Source organism: Cetorhinus maximus, unplaced genomic scaffold (assembly GCF_964194155.1).
Source record: "Cetorhinus maximus unplaced genomic scaffold, sCetMax3.hap1.1 HAP1_SCAFFOLD_330, whole genome shotgun sequence".
Classification (NCBI taxonomy): Eukaryota; Metazoa; Chordata; class Chondrichthyes; order Lamniformes; family Cetorhinidae; genus Cetorhinus; species Cetorhinus maximus.
In genome coordinates, this window is record NW_027596279.1 from 343326 (window position 1) to 365609 (window position 22284).

The 22284-nt window shown below is 46.1% G+C and overlaps 1 protein-coding gene and 1 pseudogene across 1 annotated transcript; both read left to right on the forward strand.

The window, feature by feature from the left end:
* Positions 1–1340: 1340 nt before the first annotated feature.
* LOC144673299 (uncharacterized) lies at positions 1341–21859 on the forward strand. The gene is made up of 2 exons (XM_078535211.1): positions 1341–3078; positions 20758–21859. Exon 1 carries the CDS (start codon positions 1704–1706, stop codon positions 2598–2600), a length of 897 nt encoding a protein of 298 aa, XP_078391337.1. The 5' UTR covers positions 1341–1703; the 3' UTR covers positions 2601–3078; positions 20758–21859.
* LOC144673311 (uncharacterized) overlaps positions 20514–22284 on the forward strand; it is a 32531-nt pseudogene continuing 30760 nt past the window's right edge.

Sequence of the window (22284 nt, forward strand, 5' to 3'; positions counted from 1 at the left end):
CTGCACCCTCTCCAGTGCAATCACATCCTTCCTATAGTGTGGCAACCAGAACTGCACACAGTATTCCAGCTGTGGCCTAACTAGAGTTTTATACAGCTCCAACATAACCTCCCTGCTCTGATATTCTATGCCTTGGCTAATAAAGGCAAGTATCCCATCTGCCTTCTTAATCACCTCATCTACCTGTGCTGCTAATTAGGGATTGATGGACATGTACACCAACGTCCCTCTGATCCTTTGTACTTCCTAGGGTCCTACCATTCATTGTGTATTCCCTTGCTGTTCCAAAATGCATCACCTCACACTTCTCAGGATTAAATTCCGTTTGCCACCTCTCTGCCCATCTTATCAGCCCATCTATATCATCCTGTAATCTAAGGCTTTCCTCCTCACTATTTACGACACGACCAATTTACGTGTCATTTGTAAACTCCTATGTTCACGTCTAAATCATTAATGTACACTACAAACAGCAAGGGTCCCAGCACCGATCCCTGCAGCATACCACATATCACAGGCTTCAAATCACAAAAACAACCTTCGACCATCACCCTCTGCCTCCTGACACTGAGCCAATTTTGGATCCAAATTGCCCTAGATCCCATGGGCTCTTACCTTCTTGACCATTTTCCCGTGTGGGACCTTGTCAACAGCCTAACTGAAGTCCATGTAGACTACATCAACTACACTACCCTCATCGACACAACTAGACACCTCGAAAAATTCAATCAAATTTATTGGACGTGATCTCCCCCTGACAAAAGTCATGCTGACTATCCCTGATTAATCGCTGCCTCTCCAAGTGGAGATTAATCCTATCCCTCAGAATTTTTTCCAATTAAAAGTGTCTTCAGTCATTTCAGTGTTTAATTGGAGTTAACTGTTCATCAGGAAGAAAAGCAGGAACCAGAATGGGCCATGAGACTGATCCCGGGTTTAACTCAGTTAGCGAGGGAGAGAAGGAAGGAAGGAAACCCTGGGAGGTTTGGAGAAACCACCTTCATGATCACTCATTAAATCTCCACACAGTAAGTTTTGGACACAAGGTTAACGTCTGCTATTCTGTATGGTCGGTCAGGGCGTTTCAGATTAATATTTTGTTACGAGTAATGGCTGAAGAGAATGTTATTGTTATCACCAGTTGTAGGAATTTATTAAAAAGATACAGAAAGAATTGTCCAAATCTCTGTTTGGATTTCAGCACAGGGAGGAGAGAGAATGTGTGGGACGGGGATTTGTAGCTTTGGGGAAACAAGAGAGGAATAAATGTTCCATGAATTGTCTGTTCTGAATTTCTATCCTGCATTGACAGTGACGACTTTTGTAAACTCCTTTTGCAGAGAATTAGAAGGGGAGGATTTTCAGACGGGAAACTCAAACCAAACATCACATCAAGATCTGATAAAGTCACTCGATTCAGGACCTGAAAATCATCGTCTTTGACTGTGGAAGGAGAAATATTTGTCTATTCTGTCTGTGGGAAAAGATTTCAAACATCAGTGTGACTGGAAAAGCACCGAGACACACACACACCCGAGTGAGAGTGTTCCAGTGAACTGACTGTGGAAAGAGCTTTAAGCAGTTACACAGCCTGAAAAAAAATCACACATTCACAGTGGGGAGAAACTGTACACGTGTTCTTTGTGTGTGGACGAGTCTTCAATTGATCGCCCAACTTGGAGAGACACAGGGACACCGACACCATGGAGAAACCGTGGAAATGTGGGGACTGTGGGAAGGGATTCAATTGTCCTTCCCATCTGGAAACCCACCGACGCAGTCACACTGGGGAGAGGCCGTTCTCCTGCCCTGAGTGTGGGAAGGGATTCACTCAATCATCCCAACTTCTAACACACCAGCGGTTACACACTGGAGAGAGACCATTCACCTGTTCCGAGTGTGGGAAGCGATTCACACAGTTAACCAGCCTACTGAGACACCAGCCAGTTCACACGGGAAAGAGACCGTTCTCCTGCCCTGTATGTGGGAAAGGATTCACTGGGTCCTCTGACCTGCTGAAGCACCAGCGAGTTCACACTGAGGAGAGGCCATTCAGCTGCACTTCCTGTGGAAAGAGATTCAGGTCTTCATCCAACCTCAATGCACACCAGCAAATTCACACTGGGGAGAGGCCATTCAGTTGCCCTGAGTGTGGGAAGAAATTCACTCAGTCATCTGCACTGCGGACACACCAGCAGGTTCACTCTGGAGAAAGGCAGTTCACCTGCACGGTATGTGGGAAGGGATTCACTGGGTCCTCTGACCTGCGGCAGCACCAGCAAACTCACACTGAGCAGAGGCCGTTCAGTTGTAACTTCTGTGGAAAGAGATTTGGGTCTTTTTGCAACCTGTTGAGACACCAGCGACTTCACACGGGAGAGAAGCCGTTCACCTGCTCCAGTTGTGGGAAGGGATTTACTCAGTTTTCCAACCTGGTGACTCACCAGCGAGTTCACACTGGAGAGAGGCCGTTCACCTGCTCCGAGTGTGGGAAGGGATTCACTCAGTCATCCCAGCTGCTGAAACACAAGAGAGTTCACAAGCGACTGCAGGGGTTGGATTCTACTGTTATTGCTGCTGTTAATCACATCCAGGACTGAACCATGTTCATTCTGACAGTTGGGGTTTGTTTCTGCTGATGTTAATAATCCCTGTAACTGGGATAGAATTTAATATTCTGGATCTATAGCTGATTGTGTTCTCGGGGCTGAAGTGTCCCTTTAAGAACCGCGGTCTCTGATCTTTCCCCATAATTCAGGAACTCTCATCAGAAATTACTTTACAACAAGATTCTGAACTTTTACTTCAATCCTAAATTGATCCTTAGTACGAACTCTACAATTAAGTATCTGAGAGGTTCCACTGATTAACATCTCCAATTAGAAAGTGCTGATTAATCCTTGCTGCCAATTCTTACTGACTTGCACATTACTCACAGTGACACCTCCATTATCCACCAGAAAGAAGGGGAATGGGAATTGGTGGAGAATCGAGAGTTCCCAAATGTTACCCCTCCCACCTGATACAGAAATCCCCTCGGCACGGGAATGGAGACAAGTTCAATCCAAGTAACGGACTGTAAGTCATCGCTGTCTAATAACCTTATCAGATCTTCAGAAATTTATGGAATATTACAGAAATAGCTCACTCTCTCTCTTATGAAGAAAGCTTCCATAGCAGCTTGCTAGCTGACAAACACAGGACAGGCCTGTTATCTCTGCCAAGGACATGTCTCTCACACAGACCCTGAAACAAGACATTTCTCTTGCAATGAAGGCTAACATACCCTTTGCTTTCCTAATTACTCGCTGCCCTTGCCTATTTACTTTCATTGACTGGTGTACAAGGACACCCAGATCCCTTTGTACATCCACAATTCCTAATATATCAACATTTAAATACTACTCTGCCTTTCTGTTTTTTCACACCAAAGCATATAACTTCACCTTTATCCACGTTACACTGCATCTCCCTTGTGTTTTCCCCCACACACAACTTGTCTAAATCGCCCTGAAGCCTCCTTGCATCCTCTTCACAGCCCCGCCCAGTTTTGTGTCATCAGCAAACTTGGAAATATTGCATTTGGTTCCCTCATCCAAGTCATTTATATACATCGTGAATAGCTGGGGCCCAAGCACTGATCCCTGCGGTACATCACTGCCTGCCACCTGGAAAAAGACCCATTTATTCCCACTCTCTGTTTCTGGTCTGTCAACCAATTCTCAATCCATGCCAATATATTACCCCCAATCCCATGTACTTTAATTTTGCCCATCAGCCTCTTATGTGGGATCTCATCAAAAGCCTTTTTGAAATCCAAATACACCACATCCACTGGGTTCTCCCTTATCTATTCTACTAGTTACATCCTCAAAAAACTCCAGTAGATTAGTTAAGCATGATTTCCCTTTCATAAACCCATGCTGACTTTGTCCAATCTCGTTAATGCTTTCCAAGTGTTCTGTTACCACACCTTTAACAATAGATTCTAGCATTTTCCCCACTACTAATGTTAGGCTAACTGTCTGTGATTCTCTGTTTTTTCTCTCCCTCTTTTTTAAATAGTGGGGTTACATTTGCCACCCTCCAATCTGTATGAACTGCTCCAGAGTCAAAAGAATTTTGGAATATGACCACCAATGCATCCAATATTTCCAGGGCTACTTCCTTTATTGCTCTTGGATGTAGATTATCGGGCCCTGGGGAATTTTCAGCCTCTAACCCCATTAATTTCTCTTGCACCTTGTTTTTCAACTCATACTGATTTTCTTCAATTCCTCCCTCTCACTAGACTCTTGGTTCCCTAACATTTCTGGGAAATTATTTGTGCTTTCTTTGGTGAAGACAGAACAAAAATATGTGTTCAATTCTTCTGCCATTTCTTTGTTCCCCATTATACTTTCCCCCGTTTCTGACTATAAGGGACCTACATTTCTCTTCGCTAATCTTTTTCTCTTCACATATTTATAGATGCTTTTACAGTCAGTTTTTTATGTTACTTGCAAGTTTACTATCATACTCCATTTTCCCCTTCTCAACCAATCTTTTTGTCCACTTTTGCTGAATTCTGAACTGCTCCCAATCCTCAGACTTGCTGCTTATTCTGGAAATCTTATATGTCTTGTCTTTGGGTCTAATACGATCCATAATTTCTTTTCTAAGCCATGGTTGAGCCACCTTTCCTTTTTTATTTTTGCGCCAGACAGGAATGAATACTTGTTCTAATTCATGCATACATTCCTTAAATATTAGCCATTGCTTATCCAATGCCAACCCTTTTAGTAAGGTTCCCCAATCCATCATTGCCAACTCACACCTCATACCTGGAAGTTCCCTTTGTTTAGATTCAGGACCCTAGTTTTGGATTCAACTTCTTCACCCTCGATCCTAATGAACAATTCTATCATTTTATGGTCGCCCTTCCCCAAGGGACCCCGAACAACAAGATTGTTAATTAATCCATTCTCATTGCACAATACCCAATCTAGGATAGCCTGCTTGTTCGTTGGTTCCTCAATGTATTGGTCTAAAAATCATCTTGCACACACTCCAGGAAATCGTCCTCCACAGTATTATAGCTAGTTTGGTTTGTCAAATCTATATGTAGATTAAAGTCACCCATGATTACAGTTGTACCCTTATTACATGCGTCTCTAATTTCCTGCTTAATGCCTTCCCTTACATCTCCATTACCATTTGGGGGCCTATAGACAACCCCCACCAACGTTGTGTGTCCCTTAGTGTTTCCTGTCTCCACCCAAACAGATTCCACATGGTGATTTTCCGTGCCAATATCCTTCCTCACTATTGTATTGATTTACTCCTTTACTAACAATGCTACCCCACCTCCTTTCCGATTTGTCTGTCCTCCCTAAATGTTGAATACCGTGGATGTTCAGTTCCCATCCTTGGTCACCTTGCAGCCATGTCTCCATAATTGCAACTATATTATAACCGTTTATACCCATTTGCGCTGTTAATTCATCTACCTTATTGCGAATGCTCCGAGCATTAAGATACAATGGCTTTGGACTTGTCTTTTTAACCTTGTTAGTCATCTTAGCTTTATTTTGTACTCTGATCCCATTTGTTTTTCGCCCTTGTTTTTTTTGCCTTCCACTTTTGCTCCTTACTTTTCTGTCTTTTGTTTCTATCCTTGTTTCCCCCTCCTCTGTTTCCCTGCTCAGATTCCCATCCCCCTGCCATTCTAGTTCAAACCCTCCTCGACCGCACTAGCAAACACCCCCCTGAGGACATTGGTCCCGGTCCTGCCCAGATGCCACCTGTCCTGTTGTACTGGCCACACCTTCCCTAGAACCTGTACCAATGTCCCAGGAATCTGAATTGCTCCCCGCAAACCATTTCTTCAGCCACGTATTCATCTGATAGATCCTGTTATTTCTACTCACACCAGTACCTTTGAGGTCTGACTTTTTAATTTACGTCCTAACTCCCTGTATTCAGCTTGTGGGACCTCATCCCTTTTTTTACCTATGTCGTTGGTACCAATTATGTGGCACTTCCATTGGCTGTTCACCCTCCCCCTTCAGAATGCGCTGCAGCCTCTCTGAGACATCCTTGACCCTGGCACCAGGGAGGCAACATACCATCCTGGAGTCTCTTTTCCAGCCGCAGAAACGTCTGTCTGTTCTCCTTACTACTGAATCCCTTATCTCTATAGCCCTGCCACTCTTCTTCCTCCCCTCTTGTGCAGCAGCGCCACCCGTGATGCCATGGACTTGGCTACTGCTGCTTTCCCCTGAAAAGTTGTCTCCCCCAACAGTATCTAAAATGTTATATCTGTTAGAAAGGAGGGCAGCCACAGGAGTATCCTGTACTACCTGCATTCCTCTACTCTGCCTGGTGCCCTTCCTGCCTGTTCAGTCTTTCCCAGTGGTGTGACCACCTCACTTCAACGTGCTGTCCACAATAATCGCAGCTCCAGCTCCGAAATGTGGTTAGCCAGTAGCTGCAGCTGAACACACCTCCTGCACACATAGCCACCAGGGATACTGGACGTGTCCATTACTTTCCGCATAGTACAGGAGGAGCATATCACAAGTGCGAGCTCTGCTGCCATGATTTCCCTTTAGATTAAGCTTGTTAGTAACTCCCTTTGAAGAACACTAACTACGCTAGGGGCCTTATTCTACTTCAAACACTCCCACTCCAGTCCAAAGTCCTCACCTTATTTTGTTGAAGCTAATGCACTGCAGCAGTTTAATTAGTAGAAAAAGTAGAATAACTCACCTGACCCTACTTAACAATCAGCTGTGGCCCCTGCATCATGTCACTTTTTGAATCGTGACCTCCTCGCGCCGCTTTCAACCCTGAGTCTCCCCGGAACTCTCACTCTGTCCTCACACAGCTTTCAGCCCTGAGTCTCCCCGAAACTCTCACTCTGTCCTCACACAGCTTTCAGCCCTGAGTCTCCCCGGAACTCTCACTCTGTCCTCACACAGCTTTCAGCCCTGAGTCTCCCCGAAACTCTCACTCTGTCCACACACAGCTTTCAGCCCTGAGTCTCCCCGAAACTCTCACTCTGCCCTCACACAGCTTTCAGCCCTGAGTCTCCCCGGAACTCTCACTCTGTCCTCACACAGCTTTCAGCCCTGAGTCTCCCCGGAACTCTCACTCTGTCCTCACACAGCTTTCAGCCCTGAGCTCAGCTGCCGCTCTTTTTAAATCTTCGTTCTAACTCTCAGCTCCCGCTCTTTTTAAATCTCCGCTCTCTCAGCTCCCGCTCTTTTAAAATCTCCACTCTCTCAGCTCCCGCTCTTTTTAAATCTCCACTTTGACTCTCAGTCCCGCTCTTTTTAAATCTCCACTCTGACTCTCAGCTTCCGCTCTTTTTAAATCTCCACTTTGACTCTCAGCTCCCGCTCTTTTTAAATCTCCGCTCTCTCAGCTCCCGCTCTTTTTAAATCTCCGCTTTGACTCTCAGCTCCCGCTCTTTTTAAATCTCTGCTCCGACTCTCAGCTTCCACTCTTTTAAATCTCCGCTCTGACTCTCAGCTCCCGCTCTTTTTAAATCTCTGCTCCGACTCTCACCTCCCGCTCTTTTAAATCTCCGCTTTGACTCTCAGCTCCCGCTCTTTTTAAATCTCTGCTCTGACTCTCAGCTCCCACTCTTTTTAAATCTCCGCTCTGACTCTCAGCTCCCACTCTTTTAAATCTCCGCTCTGACTCTCAGCTCCCACTCTTTTAAATCTCCGCTCTGACTCTCAGCTCCCACTCTTTTTAAATCTCCGCTCTGACTCTCAGCTCCCACTCTTTTTAAATCTCCGCTCTGACTCTCAGCTCCCTCTCTTTTTAAATCTCTGCTCTGACTCTCAGCTCCCACTCTTTTTAAATCTCCGCTCTCTCAGCTCCCGCTCTTTTTAAATCTCCGCTCTCTCAGCTCCCTCTCTTTTTAAATCTCCCTCTGACTCTCAGCTCCCGCTCTTTTTAAATCTCCCTCTGACTCTCAGCTCCCACTCTTTTTAAATCTTCGCTCTGACTCTCAGTCCCACACTTTTTAAATCTCCGCTTTGACTCTCAGATCCCACTTTTTAAAAATCTTCCCAAGGCCATCGCTCTTCTTGCACTGCCTCCCAGTCTCGCTCTGGAGTGATCACTATGAAGTGATCCACACTGGCTTCTGCCCAACACCCACACTCTAGCTCACAACAGTTAACCGTTCAGAGGAAACTGCAGCCACCAGCTACAAAGACCAGCACTCACGCTGTGTCATCGCAGAATTTTAACAGCACAGAAGGAGGCCATTCGGCCCATCATATCTGCACCGGCTCTCCAAATGAACACTCTGACCTAGTGCCATTGCCCTACCTATTCCCCGTACCCCTGCACATTGTTTCTATTCAGATAGTCACCTAATGCCCTCTTGAATGCCTCGATTGAACCTGCCTCCACCACACTACCAGGGAGTGCATTCCAGATGCGAACCACTCATTTTGTGAAAAAAAATTTTCTCGCTTCACATTTGTTTCTGTTGCAAATCACTTTACATCTGTCCTCTCGTTCTTGATTCTTATAAGAGTGGGAACGGCTTCTCCCTATCTACTCTGTCCAGTCCCCTCATAATTTTGAACATCTCTATCAAACCTCCTCTTCGCCTTCTTCTGTTCAAGGAGAACAGTCCCAACTGTCCCAATCTATCCTCATAGCTGAAGTTTCTCGTCCCTGGAACTGCACTTGTTAACCTCTTCTGCACTCTCTCCAATATGTCCACATCCTTTCTATAATGTGGTGCCCAGAACTGTACACAATATTCCAGCTGAGGTCTAATGAGTGACTTATATAAGTTCAACATAACCTCCCTTCTCTTGTACTCTATGCCCCTATTAATAAAGCCCAGGATACTATATGCTTTATTAACAATTCTCACCACCTTCAATGATCCAGGCACAAAGACACCCAGGCCTTTAAAATTTCAACCCTAATTTTATATTATCTGTCCATTTTCTTCCTACCAAAATGCATCACCTCACACTTCTCCGCATTGAACTTCTTCTGTCACCTGTCTGCCCACTCCACCAACTTGTTTATGCCCTTTTGAAGTTCTGCACTGTCCTCCTTGCAGTTTACAGCACTTCCAAGCTTTGTACCATCCGCAAACTTTGAAATTGTCCCCTGCACACCAAGATCTAGATCATTAATATATATCAGGAAAATCAAGGTCCCAATACTGGCCCCTGGGGCACTCCACTACAAACCTTCCTCCAGCCTGAAAAATACCCATTGACCATTACTCTCTACTTCCTATTTTACAGCCAATTTTGTATCCATGTTGCCAATGTCTCTTTTATTCCATGAGCAATAACTTTTCTCACAAGTCTGTTGTGTGGCACTGTCTCAAATGCCTTTTCAAAGTCCATGTACACCATATCAACAGCATTATCCTCAACGATCTTTTCTGTTACCTCTTCAAAAAACTCCAGCAAGTTGGTTAAATATGATTTCCGCTTTAGAAATCCATGCTGGATCTTCCTTATCAACCCATATTTTTCCATGTGAGTACTAATTCTATCTCAAATAATTGTTTCTAGAATCTTGCCCACCACTGAAGTTAAACTAAGATAAAAAAACAAAATACTGTGGATGCTGGAAATCTGAAACAAAAACAGAAAATGCTGGAAAAGCTCAGCAGGTCTGAAAGCATCTGTGGAGAGAGAAACAGGGTTGACTTTTCGTGTCCGTATGACCCTCCTTCAGAGCTGAAGTTAAACTAACTGGTCTGTAATTGCTGGGCTTATCCTCACAACCTTTTTTGAACAAGGGCATAATGTTTGCAATTCTCCAGTCCTCTGGCACCTCCCCTGAGTCTTGGGAAGACTGGAAAAATTATGGCCAGTCCCCCTCCAATTTCTACTCTCACTTCCTTCAACAACTTTGGATGCATCTCATCCGGTCCCGGTGCCTTGTCAACTTTAAGTACCGATAGTCTATTCAACACTTCCTCCTTATCAATTTTGAACCCTCCTAGTGGCAGAGTTTCCTCATCTGTCACCATGGTCTGGGTAGCATCTACCTCCTTGGTAAAAACAGATACAACGTGTTAATTAAATACCTCAGCAATGGCCGCTTCGCCCATGTGTAAATTCCCTTGTAGGTGCCTAATCGGCCCTGCTCCTCCCTTTACTGATATTTTACTATTTCTATGCCTATAGAAGACTTTGGGAATCCCAAATTGATGTTGGCTGCCAGTATTTTCTCATAATTCCTCTTTGTTTCTCCAATATGCTTTTTCACCTCCCCCTGAACCTTGGTTGTATTTTCTACCTGACACCTTTCATAAACACACATCTTCTTTATCTTAATTGCAATGAGCAGCGGGGCACATGTGTGGCCGCCATATTTATAAGGGGCAATGTTTTTGGAATGTTTGTGGGAGTGTGTTAGGATAGTTAAGTCTGGAGGTAACAAAGGAATGGATGAGAGTTTCAGCAGCAGATGAGCTGAGACTGGGCTGGAGTCGGGCGATGTTACTGAGGTGGAAATAGGCGGTCTTGGTGATGATGTGGATATGTGGTTGGAAGCTCATCTTGGGGTGAAATATTTCACCATGGTTGTGAACAGTCTGGTTCAGTCTCAGACAGTTGTCAGGGAGAGGGATTGTCACGGAAAACGGAGTGAACACTCGGACCCAGGAGGTTTGTCTCGGAAGCATTTATTGAATCATGATATCACGGAGAGCCCAGCAGCATACAATGGAGCTAGCCGGCGCTCTGAGGAAGCATCAGAGTACACACATAGTTATAGCAAAAGCGTACGTGACAGAGGTCATGCAATTAACAAAGTTGCTTGACCCTTAGTAATTAATAACATTGAACATTTATCTTTGGCATGCATACAATTGTTCTATCTTAGTTTATAATTACACAAAAACCTTGAGTACCCATCTGGCGATTAGTCATCTGGACAGACAACAGATAGCGTGACTAGGCCCTGTCTCATGTGCTGATAACAGACACACTAGCTTGGTTTCAAGGACGCTTGATAGTTTGTTCAGTATACTTGTTTTCATTCCTCCACAATAGCTGACAGCGCAGGTTTGTTTACTGATGTACTGATGCAAGGACACTTTGTTGTAGTATTCCACTATAGTTTAACCACTTAACCCTTTGTTATCCTGTAGATGTATTTTATTCTCCCACAATCCCTCCTTGTTAATCTTCCTTCCAGATTAACACCAATGAGGAATAGTATCTTCATTCTCATATGGGGGTTCATAACCATAAGGAAAAGGCTGATCTCTGGCAGGGTAAACCTTTTCTCCCCACCAGTGGGCCTCACTGGGACCATTGCGCATCATTTGAGGGACAACTGGAGCTCCTCCTAACCCAGTGGTGCCTCCATTCATGGCTCCATTAATACATTGGACACAACAAATTCGCAAAGCAACACATGCACAGCACCCTATAACACATACCATGACCAACCCAATTAAAACATACAGCAGCCAACTTCCCCAACCGGAGAACCACCCCATTACTGTAGCCCACCAGGAATCCTTGTTATAAAAATTACTCAGTCTTTCCCCAACTTTCTTTATTTCTTGCACTTTATCCATAACATGCTGTCCCAGGTTAGTAATGTTCTCAGAAACATCAGGCACATAAGTGCAGCACTCTGAACCTATCATGGCACAAGTGCCACCTTTTTCAGCTAGGAGGAAATCAAGGGCCATTCTATTTTGTAAGGCGGTCAGGCGTAGGTCTATCATTTCAGTAGTGGTAGCTGAAATCTGTTTCCATGTCTCAATCAAAGCGTTAGCAAATTTTCCAAGTGCAGCTGCCAGGTTGATAATCTCTTGGGAATTACGAGCAGCTCCGTAAGAGGGGATAGCAATCATCCAGAATCGTTCAGATTCCGAGATGTCACGGCGATGTAGACGCCGATGCGTGTGAATATCTAATTTACTTATATAGCGAAGATAGGGATTCAAATCTGCTAGGTAGCAGCAACCACTCCAGGTGAGAGCAGTAGCGCCCTTGCCCGAACTTCCGTTATCTTGATTAAAGAAGGAAGATAATTGTGGCATCCCAGGCAGCCAGGGGTATGCTTTTTCCCCACAAACCCAGAACGTACCATTTAGAGGATTTTGAGGGTCATAACTGCCTGGGCTAGTAGATATAGTGTTTTTGCAACAACTGTTTCCCGGGTTATAGGCACCGGTTGCAAAGTTCGATCACCAACAGGTGGCGTTTATCGGCTCCTGAGGAGGCTTGATTCTTATCCCATGATCTGTATAGTTCCACCCATTAGCAGGTGGGGAGCGACGGAACCATCCCCTGAACATATTGGATTCTGCATCATCTGACTGGGTGTGGAAATTCGTGAGATCCTTCACTTCTTCCTCAGTCATTGGTTTTGCCTGATAGGTGCTTGACTCACCTCCATGTTGGGGAGTCTGGGCACATATCCAACAAGCGCCCTATCCTACTTGTCTAGTATAGGCGCGGCATAAAGACAAAAAGGTGTTGGGGTGAGAATCCTTTGGGTACACCCCACAAAATATAGCAAAAAGACAGAATATATCACCTGGCTGAAAGGTGTGTATAGGTGTATCCCCTATGGTTACCTGAGCCTGTCTGACCCTCTCATGTAGTTCAGCTGCTGTTTTACAAATTGCCTGGGCGTAAGCCAGGGTCTGTTCATCATTCCAAATTAAGGCTAATTTTTCTGCACATACAGGAGGTTGGGCTCCGGTGGTCATGGGACGTCCCATGAGGGCTTCATGGGGTGTTATTCCAGTAACTCTATTCTTTCTGTTTCGCATAGCATAGAGCACTACTGGGAGCGCTTCGGGCCACGAGAGATCATTATCCTGACAAACCTTAGATAGGGTGTTTTTTAGTTCCCCATTCACCCTTTCAACCATTCCTGAAGACTGTGGCTGGTAAGGAATATGCAGCTTCCACTGAAATCCCATAATCTATACTAAGTCCTTTACTATCTTCCCAGTAAAGTGAGTTCCTCGGTCACTGTTTATCCCCATAGGTATACCATACCTAGTATTAGTTCTTTCCACAATATCCTCACTACTGTTCGCGCATCATCCCTTCGTGTAGGGTAGGTTTCAACCCATCGGGTGAACATATCTACTATTACCAACAGGTACTTATACCCTGAGGCCGGGGCATATGTATGAAATCAATTTGCAAGTTTTCGAAAGGCATTTTAGGCATTGGTAGGTGATCGCACTTAGCTGCCGCTGTCCCTTTATTATTCTGCTGGCAAATTAGACAAGAGCGTGTGATTTTCTGTATAGTTGGATTGATACCAGGTTCAAACCATTGCTGGTTTATTGCATGTTGCATCCCCCTTTGCCCATGTGTGCCTGTGCATGCACTAGGCGACACAGGGGCAAAAACAGACTGCGAGGACAAACCAGTCGGCCATCCGAATGAAACCAAAATATGTCTTTATAATAGCATTGTGCCCTTTCCCATGACTGTTTTTCCTGTATAGTACAGTTTTGCTGGGCTTCCTGTAGTTCGACAGACTCTAGAGCAGGCAGGGGAGGGTGATTTGAGACACGGAGCGCTTGTAAAAGTGGTATTTGTGCAGCTGCTACTTCTTTGGCCGCCTGGTCAGTGCGGGCATTCCCTATAGAGACAGCATCAGTCAGTTTAGTATGTGCTTCGCATTTGATGACCGCCAAACGTTTAGGCAATTGAATTGCTTCTAGGATGTTCAGTGCAAGTTGGGAATGTTTAATGGACTGGCCTGCTGACGTAATGAAACCCCGATTTTTCCATATTTGGCCGAAATCATGGACAACACCAAAGGCATATAGAGAATCGGTGTAAATATTGGCTGCTCGATCTCTAGCCAGGATACAAGCTCAGGTTAGGGCAAAAAGTTCTGCTGCCTGTGCCAAAGTGCCAGGAGGTAGTGCGTAGGCTTCCACGATGTGGTGTTGATTCACAACAGCATAACCGGCGAGGAGCAAATAGTCTCTTGGTCGATGAGAAGAGCCGTCGGTGTAAAAGGTAACATCCGGATCTCGTAGAGGATCCATCTGCAGATCCATTCTGGGAGAAGTGGATTGCTCGACCATTGCAATTCAGTCAAGTTCCGCCTCTTCAGGGGACTCGGGAACAAAAGTGGCAGGATTAATGGCCAGCGATCGGCGATAAGTGTAATTGGGATGCGACAATAAAATCACTTGGTACCCCGTGCGTCGTGAGGCAGTAAAATATTGTGTAGCAGCGGAGTTTAGTAGCAGCATAACAGTGTGGGGTACCCGTACCTCACAAGGGTGATCGAGGACCATTGTAGCAGCAGCAGCAACAGCACGGAGACACGCAGGCATCCCCAGCACCACAGCGGGAAGAGCCATAGAACAATAAGCGATCGGTCGTCTACCTCCGTTATGGTCTTGAGTAAGCACTCCGGTGGCGAATCCTCTCTCTTCGCAAACGTGCAGCTGAAAAGGATGCCCATAGTTGGGAAACCCCAGAGCTGGGGCCGTGGTTACAGCTGACTTGAGAGCTTGAAATGCTGACTCCTGTTTTGAGGTCCATTGGACAAGCGCTGGCGCCTCCTTCATCGTAGCTGCACGGAGGACAGCATCGTGTAGGCGATAATCGGGAATCCACTGTCTGCAATAGCCCACTATACCTAGAAAAGAAAGAATCTCTTTCTTTGTTTTAGGGGGTGGTATCCGCAGGATGGCTTGTACTCGTTTGGGTCCTATCTGCCGAGTCCCTGTTTTTAAAGTGAATCCCAGGTACTGAACTTGCAGCTGGCAGAACTGCAGTTTAGATCGCGATACTCTATGGCCTCTTGTTGCTAAAAATCGGAGTAATGTTACTGAGTGCTCCACGCAGTCTGCCAGCGAAGGGGAGGCCACTAAAAGGTCATCGGCATACTGTATGAGTGTAGAGTTTCCATTCAAATAGCACTCGTCTAAGTCACGTTTCACCGCAGCTGCATATACGGCAGGACTTTCCCTGTATCCCTGGGGAAGCCTCGTCCAGGTACACTGCTGTCCTTTATATGTAAAAGCAAACAGGTATTGACTGTCGGGATGGAGGGGGATAGAAAAGAAAGCGGAGCACAGGTCTATTACGTTATAGGCTACAGCGGCAGACGGGATAGAGGACAGGATTACATTTACATCGGGTACTACTGGTGCTGTGGGGATCACAATGCAAGTCCTGCACAAAACGCCATTCGTTTGGCCGTCCAATTTTAGGTATAGGTAGTATGGGTGTGTTACAGGGGCTAACGGTGGGGTTAAGGACTCCTTGTTGGAGCAGGGCATTTATGACTGGGGCTATGCCCGTCTCAGCGTCAGGAGTGAACACAGAGCAGGACAGCATTCTTTCCCAGCACGACGCAGCGATCTGAGGCGGAAAGCACTCGGCCGACAGGATTTTTATGCAAAGCCCACAGGTCGTCATTGACTATGTCTAACCCATAAGGACCAACAGAGCCAGGCTGCTCAGGCAGCTGTTGTCGCTGGAATTTGGCTGGGGGGTCGATTATTTGACAGGAAATCCCTGGGAGATAGATTCTACCCTCAGCAGGTCTGAACCATTCAAACGATCCGATGCACTGAGGTAGGGGTCTGCTGCAGCCTCTTGATCATGGGACCTATATGGTCTGCCTGAAAGGGGGGCCGAATAGCAAGGGTCAGATGGGGCACAGAATCAGGGCTCATTTGAAACAGAGACTGCTGCTCCGTGGTCAAATGCACCAGGATCCCAAACCCGCCTCGCTGAAATAAAGATAGGGATCAGGGCAAACGGGGGTCACCTTTCCTGTGAGAGTGCTGACCCTTTGATGATATTCAGGGTCGTCTTTCACTGTAAACCACGCGGTACAGTGTAGGCGAGAGTAATACTGTGCTACCTGTAACAGGCTCTTTAGAGTTTTAACAGGCGGTGAACATGGTAATCTGTCAATTTCCTGCCTTAATCGGCCCATCCTGGCCATGTAAGGATTATTCTCGAGTTGCCAGCAGTATAAGATTGGTTCAGGCTTATTCTCAGGGATAAGGAGCAAGGAAGTTAACTGATGAGTCTGGGGTGACGGCACCTCCATATACGTGCCTTGTGGCGTGCAGTAAATAGTGGCTCCCAATTTGAACAAAGTTTGGCGTCCTAGCAGGGGTGAGGGTCCTAGCAGGGGTGAGGGTCCTAGCAGGGGTGAGGGTCCTAGCAGGGGTAAGGGTCCTAGCAGGGGAAAGGGTCCTAGCAGGGGTAAGGGTCCTAGCAGGTGTAAGGGTCCTAGCAGGGGTAAAGGAGTGGTTTTTGAAACTATCAATGTCTCCTCCACACGGTTGTCTTCCAGTGACAAGGCAACTCGCTTAGATAGAGGTTCCGACAGGGGAGCGCCTGCCACTCCTACAGTTACTACCCTGTTTTGACTAAGGGGTAATCCCAGGGAGGGAGGTACAGAAGATCGGGTAGCACCAGTGTCCACCAAGGCTTGTAAATGTGTATCTCCTATTCTAAGGGTTGCCATAGGTTGTGCTTCAGAGTCTTGGGAAAGTGATATAACCGCTCCCTGTACCATAACCTCCCCTGGGCCCCGCTAATTTTGTGGAAAAGGGTTATTGTAAGTAAAGGAGGGAATCGCGCGGTCTGCTGACCATAGGACACAGCAGGTTCCTTAGGGGGAGCAGATCGACATTCTCTAGCCCGGTGCCCCTTTTTTCCGCATTTATGACAGGTGTCTTGGGATTTATCTCTCCTCGGGCCTCTTGCCTGTCCCTTACGTGTATCCTGACCTTGACGATAAAATTGGGTCTTTTGTTGTTTGGGGCCCTCTCGGGGATTGACCAATAGTCCTTCCCGGTCCATATTAACCAAAGTAGTGGTAATTTCAGACCATTGTGTGGTTTGCCAATTTAGGTTTTGCATTTTGAAAGTCTGGGCATGTTGGGGCAGCATGCAGTTCAGCAGCGTCTGTATGGCTAAGGGCCCGATGCCTTCCAGGGGAACACCCGCGTGCTCCTCCCAAGCGTTATGGAATCAGGCGATAAAATCAGGGGCGCTTTCCTCTTTCTTTATTAAGCAACGAGTTACTTCCCCCAATTCCCCGTGCCTTTGCGCTGCTCCCATGTTGGCAGTTCGGCCCCTTTCTCGCAGCCAATGTCCCAAACTTTCATTCCCAGCTTCCGCTTGTTCGTCATCTTTTCCCCAAGCGGCACCTGAATGGTATCCTTCAGCGTGGCCCAGGAGCTACCATAAGCAAATTTTAACAAGTCGCCTGGAAGGGGCTGATAAGTTGCACACATCTGATCGAGCCAATTTCGAAAGGCAGGTGGGTGCTTTATGGGGTTGGCCGCTTCGGCTACCATCGCTCGAGCTGCCGCCGGAGTCCACGGTTTGAGTATCGCCGTGTTGCTGATCATTATTTTCGGGTTCTGAAGTACATGAGAGGAAGTGTCAGCCGCTACCTTCCTGGAACTGCTTCATGTGGTCATTAGTTGCGGTTCTGCATTGCTTGGACTATCGGCTCCCGATTCCCTTGCCTGGGGGTCGGGATCAGGTTGGGCACTAGCTGGGCCATGATTTGATGGTCCCGCTCCCGCCTCTGCACCTTAACCGGCCGCTCTATTGGACTGTCTCCAAGCCGTCGTTATTTCTATGAGTTTGTCCGTTAGGGGATCAGGAGGGGGAGGCCAGTGAGGATCGCCGGACGCCGGGAGTCTTGGGTACAGGGTATAAGGTCCCAATAAGCCAGGGCTAAGGGGATATGGTGGAGGGGCAGACGCTAAAGCGGAAGATGCATCTTTGCGAGCGGTTGCGGGGGTCCCCTCTTGGTCTGTCGGGATTTCATTATCTGCAGCCCGGCTTTCCTTTTTATTCTTTTACTTGGGGTGGTCGGGGGGGTGGGGTTTGGTGGCGTTTCACCACCTCCATCCATTTTTCAAAACAACCTATCATATAATCAAAATCCCAAGTAGGATCTCCGGCCCCATTAGCTACTCCATCCCACCAGGCCTGGATAAGGGGTATTTTAAAACTTCCCCCATACGGCCATTCTCCCTGCGTCCATCCGTACAGGCCACTGCTAAAAGGCACCGCATACCGGTCATCGTCCGTTTCTCTTATAACAACGTCGGCTGGCGACCCCGGAGGGACCAGCGGATCTCCTACCTGTTGACGAGCTCTGGTTACCATTATACTTCGTTTTTCCGTTTTCTTACCCATCCTTAAGGTTCCTGTTTTAAGCTCCGGTTTCGGGGGAGTGGCAGAGCCCGCTCTGCTGTTGCAACCTCCCATTTTTCCTACCCTATGTGCTCACCGGTGTTTAAGAGTTCCTCAACAAGTCCACCAGTTCCTTGGGTCTTTCTTATGGTCGGTAGCTACCCTTTTATCTGCTGTCCCCCTTTCAGCTGGGATGCTAATTCACTGCACTCCCCCTTTCAGCTAGGATGCAGTTCGTACTCTCCCAACTTAGTAGAGTTATTCCTCCCTGTCTCCGCGAGGGTTCTTTTTTAGAGATCCGACGGCCCAGGATTTCAATCACCTCTCCAACTTAAGAGGTTACTGGACTTCAGTCAGATCCCATCCTCGTCGCCAATTTGTCACGTAAAACGGAGTGAACACTCGGACCCAGGAGGTTTGTCTCGGAAGCCTTTATTAAATCGTGATATCACGGAGAGCCCAGCAGCATACAATGTAGCTAGCTGACACTCTGAGGAAGCATCAGAGTACACACATAGTTATAGCAAAAGCATACGTGACAGAGGTCATGCAATTCACAAAGTTGCTTGACCCTTTGTAATTAATAACATTGAAATTTTATCTTTGGCATGCATACAATTGTTCTATCTTAGTTTATAATTACACAAAAACCTTGAGTAGCCCATCTGGCGATTAGTCATCTGGACAGACAACAGATAGCGTGACTAGGCCCTATCTCATGTGCTGATAACAGACATACTAGCTTGGTTTCAAGGACACTTGATAGTTTGTTCATCATACTTGTTTTCATTCCTCCACAATAACTGACAGCACAGGTTTGTTTACTACTTGATGTACTGGTGCAAGGACACTTCGTTGTAGTATTCCACTATGGTTTAACCACTTAACCCTTTGTTATCCTGTATATGTATTTTATTCTCCCACAGGGATGGAGTCGGTGTGTAGGGAGTTGAGGTTGTAGCAGAGGCTGAAGACAATGGCTTCAATCTTCCCAATATTTAAATGGAGGAAATTTCTGTTCACCCAGTAATGGTTGTCAGACAAGTCAGGACGGTGTGTGACTTGGAGATGAACTTGGAGATGATGGTGTTCTCATACACCTGCTACCCTGGTCCTTCTGGGTAGTGGAGGTTGAGGGTTTGGGAGATTCTGTCAATGCTCTGGTTGCGTTGTAGATATATGAAATCATGCTCCTTCACCCCTGCTCTCTCTTTCTCTCCCTCACTCGCTTTTTCTCTCACTCTTTCCTGCCATGGAACCCAGAATCTTGTGTAGGCGCAGACCGAGTGGCAGGGTCCCTTGTGATGTTTTATAATCCTTGCTCCTTATTCTTGGGGATAACAGAGTCGGTTGTATCTCTCAATAAATTTTCTTCAACTTCGGCAAGAGGGAGCTTGACTCAAGGACACATCATTGGGTCCAATGAATCCAACTTGCCATCAGCCAAAGGAAGAAAACCAGTCAAGACTATCCTCCTGATAGTCTAAGTTTCAATAACATATTAACTCAGTTGTAATCTTCCTGAATATTATAAGGGTCTGGGTTCAACTCCTCAGTAAATATTCCCCGACCTTCAGGAGAATAGGAGTTGGGTTCACTGAGTGGTGCAGAAGACGAGGTGAGGCAGGTTAAGTTTTAAGAATATTTTTTAAGAATCTGTCACAGTAAGAAAGCATGTGACCTGGTGATTATGCAAAATAGTATAATTTGCAAGGCTAAGTAAATCTCGAAAAGAAAAGCTAACTAGTTCTGATCTCTATAAGAGAGTCCAAAATGTAATCTTTACTTGTTACAGATATAAGAATTCTTAGAGTAAATAAGGATATCCATCAAATATGAAAGTAATATTTCCGTCATCCCCAGTATGTGAGATCCGCTATGTTCAGAACAATTCTAAAGTCAATCTCAGAGAATCTGATGAATCCCCCGAACAAATCTGAAGATTCAAGTTTGAGTTGAGATGTTTATAATGAATCTTGGGGTTGGATAGTTAATGTTAGCGTGGAAGATGTCCATTTGATCACTAACAGACCATCCCTAATTAGTATCCTATATTTAGATGAAAATTAGGTGAAAGGACCACCTATTATCATGAGGGTGCTCATTCAATTTCTAGGAAATGTTATCTTGAATTTATTCCCGAGGACTGAACTTCCCGTGACAGTCTTGTTGGTCAGTGTTGCTGAGTCAAGATATTGTGTCCAGTGGGATAATAAAACTTGGGGCCGAGTATTTCATTTCTCTGTTTTGGGGTTTTAATTATCAGAACCAGTATTGTAGCTTGTGTGTTAGTGTCATAGCAAGAACCATGGAATCCCATTTTTTAGGTGTGTGAATTTCTTATCAGTAAACTCACCTTTGTTGTGAGGGGAGTTAACCTCGCTGCTTTTGTGAGCTTGTTTTGACCTCTGTTAAAATATGTTTTACTGTGAATTTACCCAGAGTAGCTTTTAATCAAATGTTCCTGTATTAATCCCATGTTATTTGACCATTATTCCCTCACATCTCTCCCTGGTGGGCATTCGTAAACTAGTTGGGTTTTTACATCAGTCCAGCAGCTTTCATGGTCACTTTTTCAAATTCACAGGGGATTCGAAGAGGAGGATTTGCAGTTGGGAAACTGAAACTAAACATCACACCAGGATCTGACAGAGTCACACAATGTATATCGGAGCCCGAATGTCATCGGATTTTGAACATGGAAGTACAAAGTACCGTTCACAGTGGGGAGAAACCGTTCATGTGTTCTGTGTGTGGACGAGGCTTCAGCCGATCTTCTGACCTGTCAAAACACAAGCACAGTCACACTGGGGAGAAACCATGGAAATGTGGAGACTGTGGGAAGGGATTTCGTTACCCGTGTGAGCGGGAAGCTCATCAGCACAGTCACACCGGGGAGAGGCCGTTCACCTGCTCCGAGTGTGGGAAGGGATTCACTGACTCAACCCACCTGCAGACACACCAGCGAGTTCACACTGAGGAGAGACCTTTTCAATGCCCAGACTGCGGGAAGTGCTTTAAAAGTTCCTGGAACCTGGTGTCCCATCAACATGTTCACACTGACGAGAGACCATTCAGGTGCTCTCACTGTGGGACTGGGTTCAGGTGGTCATCTCAACTCACTGAGCACTAGCGCAGTCACAGTGGAAAGAGACTGTTCACTTGTACGGAGTGTGGGAAGGGATTCACTCAGTCATCACACCTGTTGACACACCAGCGAGTTCACACTGACAAGAGACCTTATAAATGCCCAGACTGTGGGAAGTGCTTTAAAAGTTCCGGGAACCTGCTGCGCCATCAACGTGTTCACACTGACGGGAGACTGTTCAGGTGCGCTCAGTGTGGAACTGGGTTCAAGACATCATCTGAACTCTCTGTACACCAGCGAATTCTCTCTGGGGAGAGGCCATTCACCTGCTCCAAATGTGGACAGGGATTCAGTCAGTCATCGACCCTGATGACACACCAGCGAGTTCACACTGGGGAGAGGCCATTCACTTGCTCTGAGTGTGGGAAGCGATTCACTCAGTTATCCAATCTGCTGAGACACCAGCAAGTTCACAAGTAACTACAGTGATTGGATTTTGCTGTTCATTAGGGTCTGTTTCTGCTGAAGTTAATAAACTCCAGCCCAGTTATAGGGGTAAATTTTCTGGATTAAGTCAGATAAATCTGCCTTCTATTCAACACACCGTCTGTCGAGTCTTTTTAATTTCTCAAAGACAAGTTAGTTCCTTTTGAAGGTCTCTCCCTCTCCACTGACTCCACCATCCCTACCTCCAAGTGTGAGGAGCTCATGGAGCTTCTTTGTTGCTAAGATCAGCTGCCTCTGCTGCTTTCCTCCCTTCCATTAGCCTCCTGTGACAAACTGTCTCAAAAGCTCCCCCTTGTCTGAGCCCTGAACTCACATCTTTCTTCAGTTTCTCTCCCATCTTCCCTCATGCCTTCTCAGTGCTCATCTTGTCCATGAGACCCACCCCCTGCTCCATTGACCCTATTCCCACTAAACTGCTGATCACCCAACTTCCCCATGTTCACTGATATTGTTAATAGTTCTCTCTCTCCAGGTAGTGTCCCTCTCTCCTTCTAATCTGCCAAAAACAAGTCTTTGATT

Excerpts from the sequence above, each read along its gene's own strand:
- LOC144673299 (XM_078535211.1), top strand. The coding sequence starts at position 1,704 with ATGGAGAAACCGTGGAAATGTGGGGACTGTGGGAAGGGATTCAATTGT.